At 42.1% G+C, this 22,992-nt stretch overlaps 1 protein-coding gene across 2 annotated transcripts in view; it reads right to left on the minus strand.

Moving 5' to 3' along the window:
- The window catches only part of XYLT1 (xylosyltransferase 1), a 202,465-nt gene that overhangs the window by 49,204 nt on the left and 130,269 nt on the right, over nt 1–22,992 (minus strand). For both annotated transcript variants that reach the window (XM_037385493.1, XM_037385494.1), the window contains 2 exons: nt 19,445–19,617; nt 18,588–18,790 (listed from right to left, as the gene is read on the minus strand). In XM_037385493.1, the coding sequence (XP_037241390.1) occupies nt 18,588–18,790; nt 19,445–19,617 (376 nt within the window). The remainder of the gene's footprint in view (nt 1–18,587; nt 18,791–19,444; nt 19,618–22,992) is intronic.

Raw genomic sequence — 22,992 nt, forward strand, 5'->3', positions numbered from 1 at the left:
CCCAGACACACAGCAACCCTAACAGCTCTCTGCCAAGAAACTATTTCCAGAAGGTCCCTAGAGAAGAAAAAAAATGTTGGAGAAGAAAACTGGAATTATGGGGCAAACTCAATCTGCTCAGTGTTAAGCATGACATTACCCCATGGTTAAACATGCAGATGTGCACACAAAAGCCTGAAAGTGGAAGAGCTGAATGCCTTTGATTTTGCTACCTTCTATGCAATAAATCCTAATAATCATGATTAAGCTCACTGATTTCAATAAATGATTAATTTAAACTTACTTAATACATTAATGTAAATTATTAGGACATGCCATTGCTGCCAAGAGCCCTCTGGCAGGACACTTTATTCTCTGACTATTCCTGACCTGGGGCATCCCACTCTGCTGCCCTCTCCCCTTCTGCAAGGAGTGAGTGCTCAGAGCAGCATCCCTGCATCCCTGCCTGGTACAGAGAGGGGGACAAGGAGAGCAATCTAGGAAGGAGACAGGGAAGAAATATTGCTAATTCCCACCTACACCTGTGTCGCATCCAGTCCACTCCAAAAGCTTCACCTCTGTGTCTGCTGAGGACCGGGCAGTGAAGCTGCGTGGGATCTTCCTACACCAGTAAGGGACCCTGATCCATACTGGCCCTTCCACCACGCCAGCTAGCAGACGTGTGGGTGTGTGCACACTGTGCACAGAACAGTGGAATGATTCAGCAGAAAAAACCCAAAAACCTACAAGACCTCTTCCTGAAGGAAATGCTGACAGCAAGATAATCAACCATGTAACTGCCGCACAATACAGCAAAACCCCTCTCATTGCAGGGTCAGCTTTCGGACCCTGGATATGCAGCTGGACCCTCTCACCGATGCTCCCCAACAGCAGCTTAGTGCGAGGGAAGGCTCAGAGAAGCCTGACTCTGGCTATAGCAAGAAAAAAACCTCTACCATCTAAATAAAAATGCAGAGAAAGGGGAAGACTATATTTAGCCTTTGCTATCTATCACAGAACAAATATTAGCATGGCAGGCATTTCTCAGGGAAGCTGATTCCCCTAACAGCAGTCATTTCTAAAATGTACCATAAAAATGAGAACGACAGATAGGATTTCAGAGGGCATCTCCACCTGGAAGGCTCCAGGTGACTGTTAACACCTCTGCTTTTACAACAGCTTTGTCTTAAATGGTTTGTTTTGTCTTTCAAGTCAGGTTTAACAGAGGAACAAGATAATGGGAGAAAACTATTGCCTTAGCAGCTCAGCTTGCTGGAATACTTGAGAGATTATAGAGTTCTGCTCCAGCAACAGCGCTGCCATCTGGGCTGGGAAGTCGCACCCGTGTATTTCAGAGCATCAGCTTTCTGCATTTTGATGCTCCAGGCACTGATCAGTCATCATACAGGATGCAGTATGCTCAGTGCAGCACTGTCAGTGTTGTATGACTCTCAAGACATTTTATTAGTAATACAATGATCTTTGCTGTACTTTCAATTATTGCTTTCCATTCAACCACTGTTTCCTATGGAAAAGAAAAGAACTAACATAGTGACAAAAGAGTGAGTGTCTTCTTTAAATGTCACACTTCTGAATAAACCTCTTCCTAGCGAGAGTACGTAAATCCTTGGGTACAAAGGAGATCCACTGAGAGAAAGAGAATATACTCCATCCTCTGCTTCCTGAGCCACTCCACAACCTATTTTCTATAAATTCAAGGCTTCAGATGGCATTCATAAAATAAATAAATAAGCCCATTGCTGACAAGCAGCAGCACATGCTTAAATGAAAATCCTAAAGAGACCATATAAGAGAATTCCACCAAGGATTACTGAACAAATGTGATTAAAACTACCTACAGTTCTGGACTGCAGCCAAAACGCTGCCAGCAGTATTTGATATGTAAATGCTTAAAACATTTGCTATGTGCACAGCCGTTGATGCAAAGCCTCTATAGAGAGTTTCTTCATCTAATTAGATATTGGTTTAGCAAACTTTGGAGTTTATAAAAACCCTCAACATCTCATTATTCTTTTAAAATAGAATATTCATTTGTTTGGACTGTTTTCCAGCTATATCCCATGAAACCCTGAAACGCCTTTGGCTAATGAAAAAATCTAGCCCTGTATCAGCTAATAAACCCTACAGATTTTTTGAATACAAAATACTCACCACATGCACTCATTAAAACTTTTAATGTGTTGCATTTGACTTTCTGTAGCTATTTGCTAGGCATAAAGTAATCTACTCTATTTCCAATTATTTTATAGTTCAGTTTCAACACAAGCATTTAAATTACCCAGGACCTTATCCAACACAGCACAGTATAGCGCAGTCACCGTGTCTCCCATCGGTAAAGCACTTAACAGCATGTGCTTAGCTGTAGCACACTTGTAACTCTTCTGAAATGATGCAGCTTTCACATTATATTCTCATGAATTACTTTATGGGTAAGGGTCTACATGTCCATGTGTTAGGAAGCAGCACGAGCGATATAAGAGCTGAGAGCCGTCCTTTAACTCATCTCAGGTCTCTTAGGCACACAAGCACACTTAACTAAGGAGCCCTTTCCAGGGAGGTCAATCCAGTTGTACTTCAGTTTGTCCATCTCCACCACAAATACATCACACAACTCATTGATGGTTTGAGATTTAACTCACTCACATTTATAAAACATTTGAAAAAAAATCCCCTCAGTCCCAGGAGTACCTCTGAACTGATCTTAGGAACTCACCTGCCTGTGACAATGACATTTTCTGAGCATACCTACTGCTGTGATAAAAAGTAAAGAAATAAGAAAAACGCTATCCTATAATACCATGTCATATGGAGGTCTTTTGCCCAATTTTAAAGCAACCTAGATATTTTACAGTAAAATTAGAAATGCATTATTTGAAGCAGTTTTCCTTTCATAAATCTAGTTTTATGCAATTGCTAAGCCTAGATTATACATCTGCTTATCAATAATGAATGCACTGAAAAAACACTTGAACAACAAAAGCTTCCAAAGCTCCTTCCAAATATGCAACTGCACAGAACCTGGTACACATGAAAATAATCAAAGAAAATCAGCTACATGCAGGATGAATCAGTCCCTAAATAACCCGGGTTTAATGCATTCAACTCAGAGGCATTTTTCGAGAAACGAAGGAAATGTTTCATCCTGATTTGTTAAACAATTTTCTATTTATTTCTCTATTTAAGTTTATGAATGATCAGCACATCACCACTAGTATTGGTTCTTTTTTTTATCTTGCTATCCCAGAGCCTGAGTGCCTGACAGATAACCTTTGCTAAAAAGGCCTGTAATTGCCTATTTCCAACAAATATTTTTAAGTGAAGGCAGAGATGTGTGTCTAACTTAGATAAGGACTAGAAAACTTGTTAAAGATATATATTGTAGTAAAGCAAAATTCCTTTCCTGCTACATTCACAAGAGATGTCAATTTAGCTGAACTGCATGTATGGAAGCAAGCTCATTTTTATCTGTGCTGGCAAACACTGTTTATCAAGCCTTGCTGGCATTCCTGTTATTCACACTTGGAAATTAAAGCAAAGCAGACTGGTGAAGAGGAAATACAGCAATATGGGGTTTAGACACTTCAAACTAAACCCCGATCCAAAACGCCTAGCATTTTTAGATAATAGCCCAAAGTTTTGATGCTTACTCAGCATTATCTCAGCTCCAAACATGAGCTGGTTCTCCTGAACTAAGACACCAACCTTGAGTAAGCAGATTTCCTTTTGGCATTGGTGCATTTCATGTTCACAAGCAGAAGTTTCTGTTCATGGGCATAAAAAGAGAAAAAGTTGTGAAAGTTATTTAAGAGAGAGAGCTGCCACGCTTGCCTGCTCCCTACTTCAGTGTCTGTCTGCCTGGAGTACGAACAATTTGGCTAGCCATATTTTAGTCTGTTTATCTTGGCTCTGGCACATAATTTTTTTCAAGCCTTTTTTGGCTTTTGATCCCAACCAACACAAATGTGCAAACTGAGAAAAAAATAGCCCAACGTACAACCTTCTATTTTAATTTTTGTTCTCTGGTAAAGTCATTAATAAAGTTAAATATTATCACCCTGCTGTGGTGAACAGGCATGGATGGAATAAGCTATATAGGTGTTTTGGGTCTCTTTTGCCTTTGCAGACAGGATGCAAGATCCTCCAGCAGCAGAGTGAAAGGTGTCTGGCTGGCCGAAGGGGATGCTCCTAGAGGGGCAAGCTGCTGCTCCGGAGCTGGGCCGGGCCCCTCGACACCAGCGACGCAGCTCAGCTGAACCCGCGCTCCCCTGAGCAGCATAATCAATTACTTGTTCTCGTCCACTGTTGCTCTGCATTCTACACGGCAGACTCTCAGAAGACAAGGCAACAACAGTCATCACTTTGGTTCAAAACGAATTCTTCCCAAATCAAGGATACAAAGGGAGGAGAAGCATCAGTGCGAGCAGGGGCAGGTGAGCAAAGAACGTGATGGGAAACTCGTCACACGCGGCCAGATGGGTTCAGACAAAGTACAGCAAGGCCGGTGTTCCTAGTCACTTCAGCTGACCTTCCGCTAACAGCTGCCATTAACACTTTAGTCAGCAACTTTCCAAGGCAAGTGAGGTTAGGATAAATGGAAAAAATTGTGATTTTTATGATAAAACTGTACCAGTTAGTGAGTGACATCAATGAGTCCAAGTCTGAACATTTTTAACCTTTTTCTATTAAGACTGTATGAAGTGATTGAATGCAGAGTGTGAAGCTAATGAACACGTGCTATCTGCTGGTAATTCGGCACGGAAAGGCTATTGCAATATTATACTGCCAAAGGTCTATCATATTTTACATTTCCATCTCTAAGGAAGTTGAGTGTTGACGTAAATGATCATTTTGATAGACAGTGAGCAGGAAGCAGCAGCGTACCTGAATAGGTTAGCTACACAGCTTTAAGCCACATTGCTATTTACATTGAGATGCAGGTTTAAAAAGGATTCATGCCCAGAATGTCTAAATTTAATGATGTTATTTACTTAATTTTAACCCTACAAGGAAAAAAAAAATGTCTTGGGTGTTATTTTTTTCTCTTTTCAGCATGTTCCTGTTTAATAACTGCTGTGATATTAAGGGTTTTCTCCCACTATAAAAAAAACCCAAACTTGTAGAATGACAGAAGCATTGGCAAATGCACTATCTGCCTATTCTTCTACCAGGTGCATACTGGAAGAAAGCAGTATACAAATTAACTATTATTTTGTTCCATAAAATACTAATATTCTTAGTACCCTCAACAGTGAGTCAAATTCCCTCTTGCAATTCCTTTAAGCAATGAAAAAAATACTTTCTTCCTGTCCTCTTCCCACGTGATAAAGCCCTATGCAAAAGAATGCATTTAATTCTGTTTTCATATCTGTAATGCTCCAAAATCAGTGCAGTGCACTCAGTTTATGCTAGCGTAAGCCAGACCATAAGCCTGGCTCTGTGTTCTTGGAATGGGCTACAGAAAATTTTAACAGAAGTTTTGTGGTGTTTCCCAGTTTAGAGGCTAGACCGATTAGGCTGCGAAGATATGTTGTTAGCATGTGTGGAGAGCATGTTAATAAATGAAAATTAGCACCGTCTTCCTATCACTCTGGGAGCTGCTCTGTTTTTCCTTGCTTAGGTGTTTCATAGTAGGTAATTCTCCATAGGAAAAGTTCCTGAGCAATCATTTTTTTTCCATAAGGCCCATTCACTGATGTGTCAGAATGGCACAAAACGTTAATTGCTGCCAGTCATTACCACATGACTTGTAGAAGCTGCTGAGATGTATTTGCCCAGATAACTTGCTGTTCACAAAGTTGCCTCTACCTGTTACTAAAATAACAAGCTATTCCATTATTAAGCAACTACAATGCAGAGATCAATACAGAAAACTACCAGTTTTAACAAGCTAACACAAGAACTCATGATGGACCAAAACCCAAGCCACCCCCCTGTTAATGCTAGGGTACTATTTGTAAGGATGCAGCACTACAAAGAATTAAGAGACATATGCTATCCTATCTCACAAAAATAAATGAGCCCACTTAATATTTGCTGAAAAGTTTCTAAATTACAAAAAAAAAAAAAAGGTAAAAAAAAGTAGTGAAGTACTTGCCTAGCCAGCGCATAATACCAAAGGATATTTAAATATTAAACTAAACATGATTGATTTTCAGATTTATCAAAGCACTGGGCTTTTATTTAGTACAGAACGATGCTCCCTGCGTTGTGTTTTTTCAGTGTTTCTCTGCCATTGCATATTCATGTAGAACCTCATCTGCCTATACGATACATCCCATTTTGATGAAAACAATAATCACTGATTGAATAAGCAAGTGGAGTGAGTTGCAGAAATGACCAAGTCATTATTCAAATTAGGGAGAATTTGGTTAAAAGAAAAAAAATCTAGATATTGGGCTGAATGGGATCTTTTTGTTTGTTTATACTGTGTGTATTTTACATGGCATATTTGATATACAGCATTGTTTTTCATCACCTCTAAAATTAAATTACCAAGATTTTTGTGCAAAAGAGAAGAAATTAGAATTAAATATGAACATAGATTTAAAGCAACCATTCAAGTAACATAATTTATACATTCTCTGCATCTATCTGAAATTTCATTTGTACAAATCAATAAGAAAAATTATTTGCTCATTAGGTTGAGTAATTATAATAAAAAGTGCTCACTTTCTTGGAAGAAAGTGGGAAGAAAGAGACCTTGAGAATATTTTATGTGAAGTAAACTCAGTCACAAGCAGCATTACCACTACTGCCTCCTCCGCCCTGCTCATCGTCGCAGAGCTTTGCCTGCGGATCGCTGAGTCTGTCAGCCTGGGGGGTGACCTGCTGTGCCGCTCTGGCATCTGCAAAGGGACACAGCTGCGTGCATGGCACTCCTCTCCCCCACATCTCACCTTGGGGCTAGGATCCTCATCACCACATGCAGAAGGATTAGGGGAGGGTGACATGGACAGGTATCGGGCTAGGTCAGGCTGCGTACCAAGGACAGATCTACCCAGCCGATCCACCTTGGATTTAAAGTCCATCGTTGTGGTCTGCGTGCTCCTCCATCACCTGTGACAGTCTGGCAACTTAGGGGTCATGAAAAACTTTTGCTTTTCTGGATACAGTTGTTAAGGTGCCACTTTTCTAGCTTAAATGTTAAATTTCGGTCATTTCTCAGTTTCTGAAACGTAACTTGCTTTCGCTGTGACTGTGAGCTCCCCACGGGCCGTGACTAACCCCACCACCCCGCCCTCACCCATCCGTCACACCAGGAAATGAGAGCCATTCAATCACATCTTCCCCACATCACTTTCAAAATCAGCGCGTCCCTGGCAGAACACCACGGAGGGGGTCACTGCAGGACTCCAGTGGAAATGTTTCCCACCGCACACTCAGCTCACCACAGCCCCTCGTGGCAGGGCCACCCTCCGGGGCTGGGCAGGGCACAGCATGGCAGGCATGCTCCCCAACGCAAAGGTCCAGCATATTCTGCAAAACTCACCAGGCACATCCCCTGCTGCCACAGAACACAGTGGGCACCCAGCGCCGCGTGTCCATAAACAGAAAGCGCTCGTGCTAAGCGTGCAAGCAGCAGGAAAGCTGAGCGCACCATCCCAGCACTGGGAAAGAGAGCAGGAAAGTCCCTCCTGAGAGGCCACAACACATAGCTTGGTCAGTATTGGTCTTGGGTCCTGCCATCTCCCTGTTTAATTTGCAGCATCAACCTAGACAAGAAGTGGCCAACATAGTCTCACCTTGCTCTGAGAGCAAACGGTCCTTCTGATGCAGCGGGAAATATTTATCTGGGTAAAGAAACTTTTTTTTTTTCCATCCCACACTTTCCACGGAAGAGACAAGAGGGATTATTCACTCATCCAACAATGAGCTTCAATCCTAACTGGAGTTATCCCAGGAAATGAGTGGTGGGATCCCAGCAGCGGAGGGGCCACGCCGTGCTCTGCAGCAGGGATGCAGCCGGGAGCCCCTCCTCCTCCTCCCAGCAAGACCCCGCTGCTGAGGCCCTTTCACAAACCTCATTTAGAAGTAAAATGAATTAAGAGTAAACCAGGCCCTTCCCGAAGCTCCTTGCGGGCCTGCCACTCCCTTTGATCCCTGAGCTGCTGAACTGACCTGTCAGAGCGCATCAGTTCAAAGGACCATAAGGCAAAATGGGGGAAATGGGGTCAGGCTAATGGGATTTAATATTAATTCTGCACCAAGCCTGAAAAGATAGAAGAACAGGGCCTGGGGGGTGAAAGGGATAACGAACTGAGAGTTGATGGAAGGAAACTTAATTGGTTTTAACAACAGAAGGTCACATTTTGTTACCTTTATTTGGGTTGTCTAATAATCTTATTTTGACAATTCGTGCCAGCTGATGACCTGCCCTACTCTTCATTGGGTCTGCTTTGGAGTAAGTCAGTGAAGAATGCAGTGCTGGGATGAGGGGCACAAACATGTGGTAGAGGAGGTCTGACCAAGAAAACTACAAAGGGAACGTAAAGATCCATCAACTGGTATAACTGGGGCTGATGAGAAGACAACTGGAAGGGTGGGAGGCTCGTGTTCCCACTTGCTGCTGTGCTCAACAGAGCTGCAGCCAATACAGTCTTATTTAATCATGAAGAGAACCAGTGGTTCACTTCAACTCAAGAAAAGACTATAAAGCAGGCATGTGAATTTCAGTTAGGCAGTTTGTCCTGGACCCTGCCAAGCTCTACTGCCAGGCAGACAGGTGACCTGGAGCAATGTGCTGGCTGCCTCTTCCCTCCTGGGTTGCAATGGTTCACAACCCCGGAGGTTCTCCAGACATTCCGTGATGATACCCAGCACAGGCATCTCAACACACCACATGTCCCAGTTTCACATGCAGAAGAAACCAGCGTGTTTCAGTCTCCAGCTACAGTTCTGTAGCTGCCACCAGCAACAGGGAACAGTTTTGAGAGCCTACATGATACCACCTATATGAAGGTTTAACAATGACATCAACCCTCACAGGGCACACATAGCTACAGTTCCCGAAAGCCCTCGCCACAGAAACCATCTGGAAGCTACCTCGCACCTGACTGGCACGGTGCATCCCATCTTCTAAACACAATGATCTAAGCCAGAGCTAAATCATCCTCCAAGGCTGCCCCAATTATTTAAACAAATAACCAATTTGGATTTTAGACCTTTTAGTCTTCAGCTGCCCCAAGAATGCATTATTGCACAATTACTTGCTAGAAATTACTTTGGGGCAGCAAACTTTTAAACGGAAATCGACTCTGTATTTGTAAAAAGGCTTGGCCCCAAACCAGTTCTTAATGTAGCAAAGAGTACAATTATCCTGATGAAAGGTTAGGGATGCTTGTGCCTACAGCTGGTTCATGAAGTAATGCTGAATGATGGATATAATTAAACAGCGTGCAGCAGAGTGGAATGTGTGCTATGATGAACCACTTAGGGGCTAATCCCCTCTGATCAGCCTGGAACTACAGAAGGACGGTCACAAACAGAGCCAACAGTACTCAGCACCACTATTTATATAGAGGGAGATTCAAAGGTATCATATAAATGCATTGCAACTAGTAGTGCCATGCAGGATGAGCAGAAATTAAGTATGCAACTGGAATAAGGTACAACTATAAAAGTCAACTAGCCAGTAATTCTACCTGGGATGGCACAGCAAAATGTTGTCTTCAACTTCTGTACCACCAGGTCAAAGCTTCCACAATATCTCCAGATCTAAAGTTTTGATTAGTCGGCACTAGTCGGGACCATTAAAAATAATAATAATAAAAAAAACCAACTAAAAACCACCACCACCACCACTCTCCACCTTGGGAGAAAGAGCCATGTTCTGCAGCACATCCCAAAGGACAAAGCGTGCACGGAGGTCCCTTACTCTCCTCGGAACATGCACGTAGGTATTGCTTTTGGTCTACAGAGGCATGAGAGCCGAGCCAGGCCCCCTCTGCAGAACCTACGGACTGATGAAGGGGGGTTTGTTCCTTGCAGAAAAGAACAAAAGCAAAAGAGCCTCTCAAAAACTCCCGTGTAAAGGAGCACACTGGAAGACCTCAGCCTTGTGCTTCCCACCTCTGTCCTGCATCCGCTCTCGTCCATCCCACAGCTCCCAGAGCCTGTGGACTGGAGCATCAGCACATGGCACGGTCTGAGGGACTTCACTGGGTGATGACAGCAGGCAGAGCAACACCGGATAGTATCTCCTAGCAGTGCTCCCCACAAATCCTAGGGAGTAAGGCAGCTAGTGGTCAGGTGGCTCTTACCTTGCACCGCGATTCTGGTGAAAAAGATCAGAGTAAAGGGAAGACACAACTGGGACTGTACACTTGTGCCACCCTTGCTCTGTAACCATAGTGGGTTACTACTGCATTTTATTTATACAGAAGCGCTTTTTAAAAAATATCTGTTGCTTCAAAGCAGCTTTAATTCTGTTGCAAAGTATTTCATTCAAACCAGCCCTTCAGCTCATTCACATGCAGTAATCCTGAATAAAAAAATGTCCAAGTGCATAATTTAATATCAAGACAAGAATTTACATACAGATTAGTTGAAAAATCTTTAATATCAAGTACCGCTCAACTCTTAGATTTTTAACCCTATTTTGGAGGAAAAGAGTTAATCTATTCCTCTTTTTCTATTTCAATATCACCACTAAAAGACTGAATCAGAACATTTTTGCTCACCTTTTAATGGCCTTTATGTTTGCAACTATTTAAGAGTGACTTGGGAAAGGTGTGATAACACATGTTGTTGTTTCATCTTCACTTTGAACTGCCACCAGATACTATTTTGCAGCTGTTTTATTGTAAGTGGCATCCTGATATCTAAGCAAAAAAGTGTCTTAATGGCAATTTCAACAGATTTTTAATTTCCTGAGAGAATTCAGTGAGGCCATGATGGGAGAGCATGTTTAAAATGTAATGCTATAACAGGAACGTTTCCCTCTTTCAAACAGTTTTAGCTTTTGGAATTTGATAATGATTTTTCTGAACTTTCTAAGGACAACCCCCCCCCCCCAAAAACCAAAAACAACACCAAGCCCAGCTGAAGAAAGATTAAAGAGTTTCTGCTCATAAAATCCAGGTAAACACCACAACGACCGGTTTCTCTTCAGCTTCTGTTACCCACCTCACAATTAAATCCAGAGTAAAAGCCACTTGAAGCAAAGCTGCAAGTCACACCTGGGATTTCCTTAACAACCCACATCCCTCTACACCCTCAAACCCCACTGCAGCTTCTTGCCCAGGAATGCAATAAGCAGCCGAGTAGCATGGGAAGGGCTTGCCACTATGGGACAGCTAGTGGGGAATTGTGCTACCCATGGATTTAAAGTACAAGAGCCATTCTGCACAAAGGAACTTTTTCTAGACTTGGTTACCTCTGGCTATTTGTCCACAAAGACAAGTTGTAAGTGAAAAACAGGTTTCATAAATAGCCCTGGAGCTATGAAGGAGAAATGGACCGCTGGCAAGATGCCCCATACTGCTCAATGCCTTCCTCAGCCTCAACACATCAGCTACCACTACAAAAATACTATTCTAGATATTATTCTAGCATCCTGAAGACAAAAGACGTAACTGCGTTGCCTAGGAACCAATGGTGCACATTAGCACAACATTTGTGCTGTTATTGTTTATAGATCAAGCTGAACGGTATCCAGTGAAGAGTTGCATTTAACTCTCTTTTAGGGGGACTTTCTTCTCAGTCATAAATAAGTAAAAACATAAATTGCATCCAGAAAGCAAATGGCAAACAGATGAAAACCCTTTGGCTCTTTGCTAGAGAACCTCCCTGTGAGCAGCCCCAGAGCCAAGACAGAAGAGAAGAGGATATCAGCCAGGCAGCCCAGCAAGGCTCAGATGCTGTAATGCCCATCAAAATGTAAAGCCTGGCATCTGGGGCTTTCATCTGAGTGGTCTCAGATGCTGGCTCAGATGCTGCAGTTCACATAGGAAGAGATGAAGGGCTGAATGTTTAGCACTGTAATCAACAAAATAATGTGCTGCCAAGTACAAGGGTACTTTGAGTAATACTGCTATTCTAAAAATGTTCTTTATTGATGCATCTTTAATCTGCATGCACTATAGAGATGCCTGGATAGCCAAACCAGTCTCCAATTTAGGGTACCTTTATTTCTGTTGCCAGACTGAGGCCGCAATGAAGAACATTTCAGAAGCACTAAATATCCAAAAAAAGTTACTGAGAGCTGCAGATGTCACAATTCTCCAAAAGTAAAAACCACTTTATAACCCTAAACCCAGGAGAAGAGGTGGAGAGAGAGAAACCTCAGCTGCTGTGGCTGCACAGAGAAAGGGTGGGTCTCCCATCACTGACATTTGCCAGCTTGAAGAAAATATTATGTTAACACCAGATGTAAATAAAATTTTTAAGCCACAATAATTTCAACATTTCACCCCACCCATCTGTGACCATGCACAAAACCACTGCTTTGCCAGCCACTGATAATGTAATGGTAAAACAGAGAAGTGGGATAGCAAACCAAAACGATAACCTTCAAAATTTATATAAATCTCAGGCAAATGTGCTGGCAAAGTGAAGAAACAGGAAGAGAAAAGGTTAGAGGGATTTAAGAAAGAAGCACATCTGAAATTCTCAGAGAATGCAGATTCAAGAAAAACACCGATAAAGTTCCTTGGACAGGAAAAAAGATTCCCTGTGAAGCATTAAGAGCAGATTGACGTCTGGCTTGCCAGATAAAGATATTCTGAGCAAACAAAACCTCACACAATGTCAGCGACAATACTGAGATAAACACCTCAGGCACTGGGATCTCAACAGATGTACTGGAAAAGCTACCTGCACGGTACTCCCATCTAGATGTACAGATATGACTTACCAGTGCTTCAGCTCAGGATAATGTTTGAAAGGGCACTTTAAAGAACACTGTATTATTTACCTAGTGCCTAGTACGTTATTCTCGTGGCAAGGCCTGCATTTCAGAGCAGCATTGCAACCGGTGGCTTTGTATGGGGTGTAAGGTCAAATTCAGCCCTGGAAAGTCAGTATCCTTTATACAGGATTTCACATCCAGCACCAGCTTACCTATTGCCAGGAAGGAACTTGGTGATCCTATGCCACTACACAGCTTCCATCAGCCTTGCTGGCTTTGGAGTTTCTAAGTTCATAACCATTAAGAGGGCACAACTGGGTCTCAAACATTCCTCACGAAGCTAGAGTGCTGTATGGGAAAGCCAAGTGCTTTGTTTCAGTTCTAAGAAGAGATTTTCCTGCATTTCCAATATTGCATTTCAAGCCTGCACATTGCAAAAGCTGGGAATTTCTGCAAAAGCAGATGAACAGCACGAGTCTGGTTTACTCACTCCATGCCAACTGTATTCTCCCACTATTTTTCTCCCAGTCACCTGTTTCAAAGGTTCTGTCATTTGGTCAGTTGCAGAGGTGAAATCTGGGCAGGTCACGGTAAATTTGACGGAGCAAAAACCATCCCTGATACAGTTTATATAGAGTGGTAGTCACCTGTGTTTTGCAGGGGATGAATCTGGACCAGTGGCTGAAACAAGGAAATTGTTGTTCTCCCAGGTAGTTCTGGCACCTTGAAAAAGTGCTGAAGCATTTTTCTCAAAGATTGAACTTCTTTCTAAAACCTGTTGGTTATAATTATTTCTACCCAACGCCAGAATGAAAGCCTGAAGTCCTACTCCCTCCCCTCCCACCTTTTCACTCTTGGCAAACACTTTGCTGCCCAGGGACCTCGCTCAGAAGTCATCGCTTTGATTTCATATTAAACAATACTTTGTCTGGCTGCTTGCAGAAAAGAATAATTTTAAATAATTAATTTTCCTTACAGCCATTTTGTCTTCAGTTTTCTTTCCTGAAATCCAAAGGCAATAGCCCCGCTTTAGCCCCAGTGCAGGACCTGGTCATGTAAGCTATTAGAGATGAAAGCTGTGAAGACGACAGATGAGTGAAAGGACAGCTTTATCGCTACTAGGCAGTCTACCACATTTGGATTTGGCAGGAGTTCAAATAAAACTGTTGATTTTGGGCGGTTATCTTTGCTAACAACTCTCCTAAGAAGTCAGGAGTGCAGATCTGCTGGAGGAAAGACGGAGAGTCTGGCTGCCCATCTGCTGCTGGCTGATCAGGCTGGAAACATCGACCTGAGAAAAAGGGTTTACCTGCTTCAAAGGGCATCCTTCAAGTTTCTAAAGGAGCATTTAAATCTTTAGATGAATATTAACAATGTTACCTTGACCATCAGAGGACAACACAATGGAAGAACAGCAAGTCAGTCAATAGTTCTGTGCTAATTTTTCTTGAGTGTGATTCTGACTGACAAAGACGATATCCATAAATTACACCAAGTTGGCACCTGTTTAAAGAACTAGTCCCAGCCAGATCATCCCATTTACTCCTTGGAGTCTGTAGCCACCCTTCCGCAGGTGCTTTTTGTATGATGACACACATTTCATTCAAGTTCCAGACCAAAACTTCTATTGAATTCATCTCATTTGACTGAATCTTCACAACAGAGGCTTTTACGGAAAATAAGGCTGTGCAACCTTTTTTCTAAAATAGTGCCAAAGAGCAAAACACAAGCGTTTCACTGGGTTTCTTTCAAGTCCCTTTGTTATACCTGATTGCACATAATTGAAAATGTAGTCAGATCTGCATACCTGGCTCCATCAATAAGCCACTCTATTTTCTTACTATTCCGAAGCACTCCCCAAGCTTCTGGTATATAATTTTGCCTGACCTTTATAAAAGACCAAGCATTAGCTGGCAATTAATTTGGTGATCCCTTTGGTGATTGAGGCTCAGTGATTTACTGTAAATTCTAAATAGTTCAAATGTTTCATTATGTTTATTCTTTATACAAGCTTTGTGGCCAGGTAAGCACTGACATGACATTCACTGTTAAACGATCTCATTAAACTTCTTAAATTAAGTGGTGCAACACTTCACCTGCCACATTATCCAAGGACTCCTGCAATGCACATTAAACATTCAGCATCAATAGATGCTCTACCATAGTTCACCTTGTTGGGAGTGAAATTTCAGTCCCTGAACATAAGGTTGACTACCTGATGCTGTTTGTCTGAGACAATAAATAATGCAAATAGATGCCCATGTAAAGTAAGAGGTTAAAGACACAATAGCTTTCCCACTGAGTTTTGAAAGTGGCTCTCAAAAGAAAAGACTTTAAATCATTAAAAAATGCCATTAAAATTAAAAAAGTTAAGGGAAAGCAAGGAAGGTACGGGTTTCTTTCGCTTCTTTATAAATGCAATGACTGTGAGAGATGATTTCTTGAGAACCTTGAAGGCATGTGCCCTTTTTTAATTCACAATCCCAGAGCAAAAGGAGGGGAGTCACACAACTTCCCACCTCAGAGCTGCTTGTAGAGGTTTGTCTTTAGCCATTTCATCTCTCGTTTTCCTGCTGAGAATGTTTAACAGAGCTGAATGGAGTCAAGGTTGGATAACGCACCACATCATTTCACTTAGGGCAATAAATAGCATATTGCTTCATGACTAAAGAGAAACACAGCATTTTTGTTGGAGGTGCCTTTATGTCCAGACTCTGTTTGCCAGCAATTTCTACTGCAGTAACAACTAGACGCACATGGATTAGGACCTCCTTTGTGCTAGACGCTGGACCTACAGACTCCACAAACAAAACGTTAAGGCATGAGGAAGAATAATAAGGGTATCTGAATTTTCCTGACTTGCATATGTTTTATTTTACACGTTAAAATGTTTCCCTCCCAAAATGAAGGGTTCTAATATTTTTTTCCCCCTGCCTTTATACAGTATGATCCTTGACATCTGCTCCTGGACGTCTCTGCTGAAGGATGAAGGGCTCCTAGCAATTGTAGTGTAGCCTGTGAACATACCAGACTGCTCCCTGGACAGATTTAGGCTTCATCATACAGTATTAACACCATATACTGAATGTGTTTTTCTGACTTAGGAGGCTGGATTAGCTTTTATTATTGGAAGAGAAGTAGTAAAGGTTTCAGTGTTACAGATGGAATGGCAGATGGGAAGCGAAAGCTTAATGTGAAGCAGCTCTGGATAAAAACTATTAATCCACAAAATTCATATGTTTTGATGCAGGGAAACCTAGCAAAAAACATGGCAATATGACTAACCAGTGAGAGAAGCGTAAACTGTCCCAGCCCATTATCTGATAAATCATGGCATGAGGTCTGAACGAAAGAAAAAAAAAACCTTCAAACACCCTATTTACTCTTTCCTGGAAAAAATCAGTTCTTTATGGGATATGCAGAGAGGTAATGCCTTCCTAAAGATTATAAAGAATATTAATTTATAACATCTCCACTATGAAAATGAAATGGATTCATGTATATATTTGATGAGATAACATTTTCCAGGGTTTACAGCTGTAATATTCCATATGCAAAAAATTTTTACAGTACCTATAAGTCACTGTCATTAAAGTTGTAGCACTGAAAAAGGCTTTTTACTTTTTGTGGAAGTGCGTGGTGTGAAGAAGCACCACTTTTCCATCATTTCTGCTAACAACACTTTGGCGGGGAGGGAAGAGAGCACTTCGGATGCCTGCCTGGCTGGCAGAGCCCACCGTGCATTTCTGACAGCATCCGCAACGGAGAAGAACAACCTTCAACAATTCCTCCCGTGAAGAAACGAGTGCCTGGAATTTTCCCAGCTGAATGGCACTTGTTTAGAGTTTGAATGACTGCAAGATACCACGGCACTATTACAAAGAATCCATTAACACTGAACTGACTACAGTCTACTCAACAAATCCAGTGATTGTTTATGGCCATGTCTATAAGTGACTGATCCCATCTGGCCTTGTGATTTAACTTGTTCCACAGGGAACTAAGAGCAGTTGAGACTGCCACACTCACGGTCTCAGCATTACATGATGTTTAGGGTGGACGTAATGCCACAGAAGGATAACTGGATACATCTGCTGGAACCAGTTTATAATTATACTAGACCTTTAGCATTTATTCCTCCTACAATTTATCTTACTTGATTCCAAGTGTCATCACCTACCTCTTCCTTTATGGTCTTCCATTTAGTCTAGTTTTTATCATCAGTGCAGCATTCCTCACCGGGAAAGTGACAGGGAATAACAAACTAGCTTTTCCCAAAACTTAAGAGATACACAGAGAACTACATACTCTCCCTTTCAAGCAACGGTAGCGTGTCAAAATTGTTAGGTCTTTTGCTGTTGGACAACAGAAGCGTTTAAATTGGGTCCAACATGAAATATCAAGATTTAACTCAAACCTCTATGTTCCAATATCAATGCAATCTCTGTGACTCTTGTGCTCTCCCCTTTTCTCCCCAGAGTGTGTTGCATTTCACTGACAGTGCTTAGAAATGGGAACCAGCAACAAAGCCTTTTGTCAGTTTTCACAAAATCCCTCCTAAGGCGTACGCTCATGATTCTTTTCATTTTTCACTTCAGTGGGGATTTCTGTCTGAGTGGCAGCTTCAGGAAGGGACCTATACTTTGAGAGAGATCTTGCAGAAACCTTATCAGTGAAAGGCAGTGAAACCATCTAATATATTTCTTTTCTTTGAGTATTAAAAGCATGTTACGTCATCACTCATCAGAAAATCGCCCAAAAAATTTACTTCCCCTCTCATCAATTCATTTCAACATAGAGGGAAACAGAAGTCACAAGGAGAATTTCCTCTTTCCCTCTTCTTGATAATTCTCATAGCTTAAACCCAACAGTTTAAGGACGCTTGGGGGTTTTTTTGGAGTTGTCTTTTTTGGGGTGGTTTTTTTTGGGGGGTGGTTTTTTTTTTTGTGTGTGTGTGTGTATTCTGCGTTTTTGTTTTGTTTTGTGGGTTTTCGTAGGGACTACCCACTTTTGCACAATATAGTAAAACTTATGGAATGCAGCTGTGGGGCATGGGTGATGTAAATCCAGAAAGAATATAATTTCACTTAAAATCACGAGCCTTGTCATGTGGCAGTGTGTGAAGTTCTTTGCCTGACACCATCTGAATAAAGATATTCAGGCAATGACTGGTGCTGAAGACATAATTGACTCCTAGCAACTTATTCGTCATTTCTACTATCATTATCCTCTGCAGAAAAAGTACTAAAAAATGCAAGAGGAGATGAATCTATATTCGCATCTTCAATAGTTCCTGAGACATCAAATCAAACTGTTGATCAGAGCTCTGGGAGGGAAGAATCTCTCCATGCCTGGGGGTCATTTGCTGAACTCCAGTACTTCCTGCTACTTTACTCATCCTCTCTTGTAGGTGCCCTTTGCTGGAAATAGCAACTAAATAGAGCAGCCCCTGCTCCCACAGTAGAAGTGAAGAACCAGTGCTGCTAGCCTGCTCAGAGCTGCAGTCCCTCCCAGGTAAGCGGCAGACACACGAGATACAGCAAGGTGACTGTCTCCTTGGCTAAAGTTTGGCTGTCAGACACTAGCATCACCAAGAAGAGCATTCTGCTGTAAGACAGAAAAAACTGCCCCTCTGACCTCTGCTGCTTGCAGCACAGCACGGACATGTCATCCCTTGTATCCTTCAATACATATTTCCAATAGGAAAAAAACATGTACATTCTTAAAATACTCATTGTACCTGATTGGGTAGTCAGCAGCACTGAGGTTAATGAAGAAATCCCATGGCCAGTCATTCATCTCCATTAAGTCCCTCATGGTCCGCAGGTAGGTGGACAGAAGACTTGCTCCTCCCCAGATAGTTGCCATTCTCCAAGAAGTGACTCTCACATTTGGGTACCGGTCAGCAAACTGGAGCACTTGCCGGTGCAAGTAATTGGATCGCTTTACAGGAGAAAAAAGTAACATATTCAAGTTACTCTGTCCATACTTGTCCCTCCCTGTATTCACTAACCACCAACTCTACTTCTTGACTCGCTGAGCATTGCCATTGCTTTACCCTCACTTGGTGTGGCGCACAACCTTCTTTTGCTAAATGCTAATTTGGAAATGTAGAGACACCTCTGCTTAATTCTTTTTATTACAACAACTAATCAAAGTAACTACCTCTTACTTATCATTTGTCAACAGTAGATCCCAAAAGGCTTTCATAAAGGAGGTGACTGTTACTACCTCCCTTTTACAGTGTGAAGTAAAGTAACTTGCCCAGGGGACCTCGGGTCAGCTCTCCATCCAGTGGGCCACCACTGTCAGTCTGCATCAACTTATCAATTACTGTTAATGAAATGTACAACAAACAGACATGGATAGATACTCATAGGCATATAAGGAGAAATGAAGGCTGTTACATAGAGAAGATAACAAGAAACAAACAAACAAAAAAAACCAAACAAAAAAGATGCTCCAAATGTATAAAAGATGGAGAAACAAAAAGTGACATGCACTCTGTGAAGCAGAGGTAAAGAGAAGATGAAGATGACAAAGATGGGTAGACTGACAGATGGCAAGACAGGCAATTTATAACCAGTGATATATTACCTTGTCAACATGAATGTAATAAAAATGGTCTTTATGGTAAATAGCCTTAAACATGCGTTGGAGCTGCCGAGAAGCTCTGCCATGAACAACCAAGACAAATACGATCCTGACTGGGTTGGCTGGCATGTATTCTACGGAGTCCTCATCCCACTGTACATTGTTGTTGGCTTTTCCTGTTCAAAAACAAAACATAGGACATCTCTGAGTGTATCCACAGGGCAGGGGTGCAGAGAGTAGTACACATTTCACCGTGGCTCCTTCTTTAAAAGCACTTTCTAAGGAGAAGCGAGAACTCATGCATGGCACCAGCCTGCATGCCCATCGAGATCGAACCCCTCTCCTCTGCCACCCTGCAGGGTCACCACCCCAGGAGCAGCAGCCATGCCAGTCCTCCCCTGGCAGCCCTACCTGGACAAGGCTGCATGAACACGGGTAAGCACCCAAACGTTTAACAGTCGGCCCTGCCCCATGCCAAAGACCCTTACCTCTCTGCAGCTCCTCAAGGAACATCTATCTGCAGTAGGATTGCTCATAAATTAATGCAACTTTATTGTCCCCAGCTGTATTCAGGCTACCCATCAGGACATTTCCAGCCCCATGAGATACCCTTAACTTTAAATGGGACACAAACAACTTAAATGATTTCTTTAAAAAAACCCTCCACCACTAATTCAAATCAGAGTCAGATGAACAGCATTAAAAGATTAGGAAAAAGCTTAAATTTAATTACTTCTATCATTTTCAGTTTGTTTATTATGGCCATTTGCCTATGCTCTGTCCTACCTGTTTCTCCCACATAGCTGATGGGCTTCCCCATGCGTGTGCTTAGGGCTTTTGCACAGCAACAGGGACAGAAAGGGACTGGGAAAGAAAAAGGTGCCTGCAAGAACTGACAGGGAAATGAAGGGCAATTGTAATGGCTAAAACAACCCATTTTTCTTTTAAACTGCTTTGATTTGAAGCTGATTATGTTCCATCAATGGACTAAAAAAATTTTAGTGGTTTTCATTATATTTTTTGATACCTCTCTTCTGAAATTAGTGGTTTTCTGCAATGATACGTAGAAGGTTAGGGGACTTTAAAATAGTCATATTGTGGGTCTTTTATTTTAAACTAACTTGCTTTCAATACCCACACTATCATTTATCTAGCAACTACTGAGAACAAAATCCTCTTGAATTTTCACCTGAAATGCCACCTCACTTCATTGGGTTTCTCTAATAAATTCCTGTAGTGACTTATTTTACTCTCTGCTATTTTCCTACTCTAACCTCTTTTCCACGTGCTCACTTCTTCACTCTCTTTTAGGTTTAGGTTTTTATAGTCCCATTTTCCACCTGAATACTATTATGGCTTCTTTAATCTAATCCCATTCTTGGCTGCCTGGAATTTCACGAAGGTAAGAACGCTGTATTTTTTTCCATCTGGCAGGATATCTGCTACTTCTGCCCTATGCTGTTACTTCCTTGGGTTTAGCCCGTGGCTGATTAGCACCCTCTATTTTGCAGACTACTCTGTTGATAAAGAACCACCCTGGTTTGCAAATAAGACTAAATTGGTAGGAAACCTTCACTTGAGTACCTGCTTACTAAAAAATACAGTAGGGTTTCAGAGCTGTATGAACTATGTCAAGATCTGAATAGCTCTAGCTACTGCATTTCTATAAAACTTGTGCGTACCAAAGTCTTGCACATCATGTTAATACCTGCATATTAATGACTTGCCTCTCATGTAGGAGCACATCTTCTCAGTGTTAGGACTGAAGGTGCATCAGATGATTTCACTTAACATCATACCATTCAGCAGCGCTACAAATCTAGATGGATTTTAAGGCAGCACTTGCATTTGATGGCTACTTTAGTGCCATCACTCTATTGCCATTTGCCACATGCACTAAAGCTCGCTCAGAGTGCTAATTCAAGTGGCCTCCAGCCCCAGTCACTCCAGTTACAAAAAACAGCTGCCAAGATCACATTTCTCTCCCTGGCCCCAAGCAGCCCCTGACCATATTTTCACCTCTGTTCACTCTTCTCCTCCTTGCCCACCAGGTGCAGAGGAGTCACAGGCAGCTCCCCCTACTCTGCCTTCACTAACATGTGCCACCACCCGCCCTTCCAAGAAAAACGAGTCAGGCCAACACAAGAGAATTCCCATTCTCCTCCTCCCTCCTCCTGCACTGGTCCCTTGGTGCAGTCTCAGTGGGACTGCAGCTGTACCCCATCCCACCTAGAAAGCTCCTCAGAGTGTGGGCACTGCCTGTCGAGTGAACTTTCCTATTTGTTAGGGAATTCCCTTTTTCTAAGATAATTTGCACAGACCGGCGTTCTGTGAAATGTAATAAAAAGCCCACAATGTTAATACAAGGTAAAACAAAACCTGTGAAGAATATTATGTTACAGTTACATCTTATGAGCACGGCTCTAGCCTCGGAAATCGCTTTGCCTATAGGTGAGTGTGGAGAGGGAACGGAGTGCCTTCTTTATGGCCCTCTGGCACAGACCAAATAGCAGCTCTGGCCTGGAAGCAGCAAGACTTGTCCTTAAACTTCCTCAAAGTTCGCAGTTCCGTTACGCAATGGAAATGATGGATAAATGAGCGACTTCTCATACTGCCTTGCTTCGGAGAAACTGCCACACGGAACCTCAGCAGACATGCCAGTGCTCACCCAGCTCATAACACACATTTTCTAGCCTTTGTATCGAAGTGTGTTTATTTTGCTATTGCTTTTGTATCATAGTGTGTTTATTTTGCTATCCTATACTGAAAACAAACCTGGTGTTTTGCTCTGTGACTAAACGCCTTTCACAAACTTCTGAGAAAAGCAGAAGTTGCCCTTCTGGCTTCCTGCTCATAGTGTGCCAGGACTGGCATCAACATATGTTAGCAGGAAAACCTGGACCTATTTTTCAAGTAATAGGAGAACCTCAGCACTACCGCAGTTTCAGCTTGCACTTTCTAGTGCTCAGAGAAATCAATACTCATAATCAAGAGTTTAATCTTCAGCTATTGCAGTATTACTAAATGCCAGGATAATAAACATAGTGCAATCATTTCATATTTGTTGTAGTGCCACATTATGCTCAATCATCCACCAAGATCACTGAGCCAACCTGCTAATCTTTTACTTCTATTGCTAATTAATGAGATCATCAGACTTCTCTAGCAGCATGAAGCAATCTTTTAATGAATTTTGTAAGCCGTATTATTTTTTGTAAATCAATCCATCAGCTTCTGTTCTCAGCTTGGTATTATGCTGGCTGTTCAACAGAATTCCTCTGCGCAGAGATACCTGGATGCTGCTGACTTCATCTGAACACAGCTCTATGTGTATACCCTGCCCTGATAGCATGAATCAGTGGGCAGAGAACATCAGAAGAGTTATTGCTGTGTAGTTCAGCACACTATTTATTGCTATTACATCCATAAACGCAATCAGAAGCCCTGTCATTACTGCAAGAAGTACTAGCCATAATCACTTTGAAGAGGCAGAGCTCTGCAGTCCCTACTTAAACTCACAGGAGCAGCCCCATCCCTTCAGCGGGACCATT

The sequence above is a fragment of the Falco rusticolus genome, chromosome 4, assembly GCF_015220075.1.
Source record: "Falco rusticolus isolate bFalRus1 chromosome 4, bFalRus1.pri, whole genome shotgun sequence".
Classification (NCBI taxonomy): domain Eukaryota; kingdom Metazoa; phylum Chordata; class Aves; order Falconiformes; family Falconidae; genus Falco; species Falco rusticolus.